The sequence below is a fragment of the Carlito syrichta genome, unplaced genomic scaffold, assembly GCF_000164805.1.
Source record: "Carlito syrichta isolate Samal-C Ts95f unplaced genomic scaffold, Tarsius_syrichta-2.0.1 Scaffold309115, whole genome shotgun sequence".
Lineage (NCBI taxonomy): Eukaryota > Metazoa > Chordata > Mammalia > Primates > Tarsiidae > Carlito > Carlito syrichta.
Genome location: NW_007253211.1, coordinates 535,414 through 538,737, shown reverse-complemented (window position 1 = coordinate 538,737; position 3,324 = coordinate 535,414). Strand labels below are relative to the sequence as shown.

At 61.0% G+C, this 3,324-nt stretch overlaps 1 protein-coding gene across 12 annotated transcripts in view; it reads left to right on the top strand.

Moving 5' to 3' along the window:
- The window catches only part of HMGA1 (high mobility group AT-hook 1), a 9,367-nt gene that overhangs the window by 5,441 nt on the left and 602 nt on the right, over positions 1-3,324 (top strand). For 4 of the 12 annotated variants that reach the window (XM_021716993.1, XM_021716992.1, XM_021716991.1 and 1 more), the window contains 3 exons: positions 787-870; positions 1,495-1,545; positions 2,768-3,324. In XM_021716993.1, the coding sequence (XP_021572668.1) occupies positions 787-870; positions 1,495-1,545; positions 2,768-2,821 (189 nt within the window). In that variant the 3' untranslated portion in view covers positions 2,822-3,324. Of the gene's footprint in view, positions 1-786; positions 871-1,494; positions 1,640-2,767 lie in introns of those variants that run through there. The other 8 variants (XM_021716995.1, XM_021716997.1, XM_021716998.1 and 5 more) reach the window with 5 other exon arrangements.

Genomic DNA, 3,324 nt, shown 5'->3' with positions numbered 1-3,324 from the left:
AGCCTTCCAAGTAGCTGGAATTACAGGCATGCGCTACCACACCCGGCTGATTTTTTTTAATTTTTTTTATTGTAGAGATGAGGTCTCGCTGCCCAGGCAGGTCTCGAACCCACGGGCTCAGGCAATCCACTCATCTCAGCCTCCCAAAGGCTCAGGATTACAGGCTGAGCCACAGAGCCCGGCTATGCAGCAGCTTTTTATTCTGTCTTGGGCTGATTAAAATTTCAGCTGCGATGATGGTAGGGTCCAGGCGTAATTCCTCTTCCTGGAGACAGCCTGGAGAGGGTCTGGGTTTGCAGTGCAGGCAAGGAGGGGTCCTTTCCCCTCTTCGGCAGCCCCAACAATCTCCAGCATCAGTCATCTGAGGGGTGGGCAGTGATTGTGGCCCAGAGCTGGTTACTTACCCTACATGCGTCTTGACTCATAGCATCTTACAAGGTCAGTCTTGCCGCCATTTAGAATTGTGGAAACCGGAGCTCCAGCATTAAGCGTCCTGATCATGTTCTGTGGCAGAACGGGGACTTGGGTAGAGTCACCTAACAGTGTCTTTTGTCCCCATGACACTTTCCCCAAGGGTCTTCTGACCTGTCGTCATTGTGTTTTCCCCGGGAAGCAAGGGGAGGGGCGGGGAGGCACTTGGCAGCGGTGGTCAAGCTGAGGCCTTAAATCCTGAAGGGATTCCTAGGTTGGGGTGATTCTTGCCGACTTAACCCTGCTGGCTGGGGCGGAGGGTTCTGTCTTCTCAGGGGGCGGAGACGGATGTGACTGTCCCACCTGTCTTTACAGAAGGAGCCCAGCGAAGTGCCAACACCTAAGAGACCTCGGGGCCGACCAAAGGGAAGCAAGAACAAGGGTGCTGCCAAGATCCGGGTGAGCCTGGGGGGGGGGCAGAGGGACAGCAGAGGCCCCTCTTTGCTGCATGGCCACAGCTATGGGAAGGGGCTGGGTTGTCCTTTCCCTGCCACAGAGGTGGCGGTGGGCCTTTGCTAATTGGGGCAAGTGTGGTGATGGCTGAGGCGTCACTTCGGTGGGCTTGGTCCTGACCAGGACAATGGGGACGGCGAGTCAGAAGTACTGCAGCTCTCCTGGTCTGGAAAACGGCCAGGCGGGTAGCCTCTGTGCCAGCCCCCGGGCTGGGAATATCACCTTCTCCCCTCGGGGTCCCCTGGAGCCTGAAGGGTAGGGACGAGCGGGGAAGGCCAGATGCACGGTGGCATCAGCCTTTCAGAAAAGTTGTTTTGTTTTTATTTTACTTTTTCTAAGACACGACTCATATCCTCTGAGTCATGGGTGGAGGAGGGAGTAGGGGGCGTGTGTGTATGTTGAGGGGGGCAAGTGTGGCTGGCCAGTCATCGCCAGCTGGCCTTGGGTGGGCCTGCTGGGCGCCCGTCCTGGGCTGCCCCGAGAGAGGCTCAGGTAGGGCTGCCCCTCCCTCACCATCAGGGCACACTGTTGAGCCTTTGTGATTTGCGGATCTCCTCTTTAACCCTCTAGAAAACCACCACAGCTCCAGGAAGAAAACCAAGGGGCAGACCCAAAAAACTGGTAGGTGAAGCAGAGACGCTGATGGCCAATCTTGGGCGCTTTCGGGGAGGGTGTTGAGAACCCAGTCCGTGATCCCGAGCACCCACCAGGGAAAGGCAGCTGGCTCCCTCACCCGCAGGGCCAGGAGTGCTGGGACATCACTTTGCAGAAGTCCCCAGAGGGGAAGGGGTTTGCCCAGAAGAAATGAGCGGTCCCAGGAACAAGCCAGGCTAGACCCCTCTTCCTGCCCCAGTGGAACGGGGTCCCTGCCTTATCCTTCTCCTAGAACAGTCTGGAAACTTCCAGAGGTGGTGTTGGAAGTCATCTGGTCTGTTCCCCCAGGTACAGGGATGAGGCGAGAAGGGCTGAGGCTTGTCCTCACTGTGATCCTCTTGGGGACAGGAAGAAGTCGTGAAGGAGCTCAGCCCCGGGCTGAGAGTGCCGGGTTAGAGTTGTGTGCTGTCTGCTTCTGGGCCCCCAAGTAGCTGGTGGCGGGCTGGTGGGCTGTCAGGAAGCTGCTCCGTGGGACATTGCAGCTAGGGCCATCCCAGCCTTCTAGCTCCTGACCCTCCCCTAGCCGCAGCATGCCCCCTCAGCCCTCTGAGGCCTTCATTCCTCCAGCTGAGCCACCATGGGGTGGGGGGGCTGAGGGGTGCTGCTGGCCAGGCCCCAGGAGTGAGTAACAGGAAACAAGTTGTTTTGGCGTTTGTGCCTGGCACGGGGGCTGTAGCCCCGTGTGGTGTCCCAACATTCCCGCCCAGTGAGTGAGCCCGGCGGCACACACTTCCCCTTCCTCCCCGCCCTGGCCTGGGGTCAGCCCTCGGCCACTCCGGGACCTGGGCTCCACAGCCCAGCACCTGCACCCACGGGGGGCTCCTGCACCCTCCAGCCAGTCCTTCCCTCCCCCGGCCTCCCCGGCCCTCCTGGCCTGTCCTTCCCCACAGCCAGTCACTTCCTCAAGCTCGCGCTGCACGGAGCCCTGCCTTCCTGCCCCCACCGTGGGCTGGGGGCCATGCGGCCAAGGGCCTGCTCCTGGCTCCGGGAGAGCAGCATGTGTGGGTTTTTTTCCTCCTTTTAAACTGTTCCTTTTTATGAATGAAACCCGGCGTGGAGGTTGCTGAGTCACCCACACACTCAGCCCTGACTCATCCCTTCTGAAGAGCCAGGGAGCGTGGGGGGGCAGCCTCCGGTGGAGGAGGGGGCCAGGCTGATCGCTCACCCCCACCACTCTGCCCACCAACAGGAGAAGGAGGAGGAGGAGGGCATCTCGCAGGAGTCCTCGGAGGAGGAGCAGTGACCGTGCGTGCCGCCTGCTCCCCCACGGGGGGGGCAGCATCCTTCTGGGACTGGACAGCTTCGCTCCGCTCCCACCGACCTGTCCTTCCCCCAGGCCCACCGTTACCACCCCTCGGCGCCAGCCCTCCCCCCCACCTGCGCCCTCACCACACACTACACAGCATCCCAGCCGCTGTAGGGCCCCTGTGGGCCCAGTGGGGAGCAGTTTTCCTCTGGCCTCAGTTCCCAGCCACCCCCCCCACACTCATGCATACACACCTGCTCTCCTGGACAAGGCTAACGTCCCACGTGGCCGCTCCCTCCACCTGCTGCGTCCCCGCTCCAGGTGGGGACATTGCTTTCTGGGCTTTCGGTTTGGGGGTTCCCTCTCTGCTCCTCCCCTATTCCCTCTGGCTTCCCATCGAGGGGCCCGGGAGGGCTCCCCTGGCCTTAAAAGGGGCCCAGGCCCCATCTCATTCTGGCATGCCCCACTCCACTGTCCGGGCAGCAGCGGGTGTGGCCAAT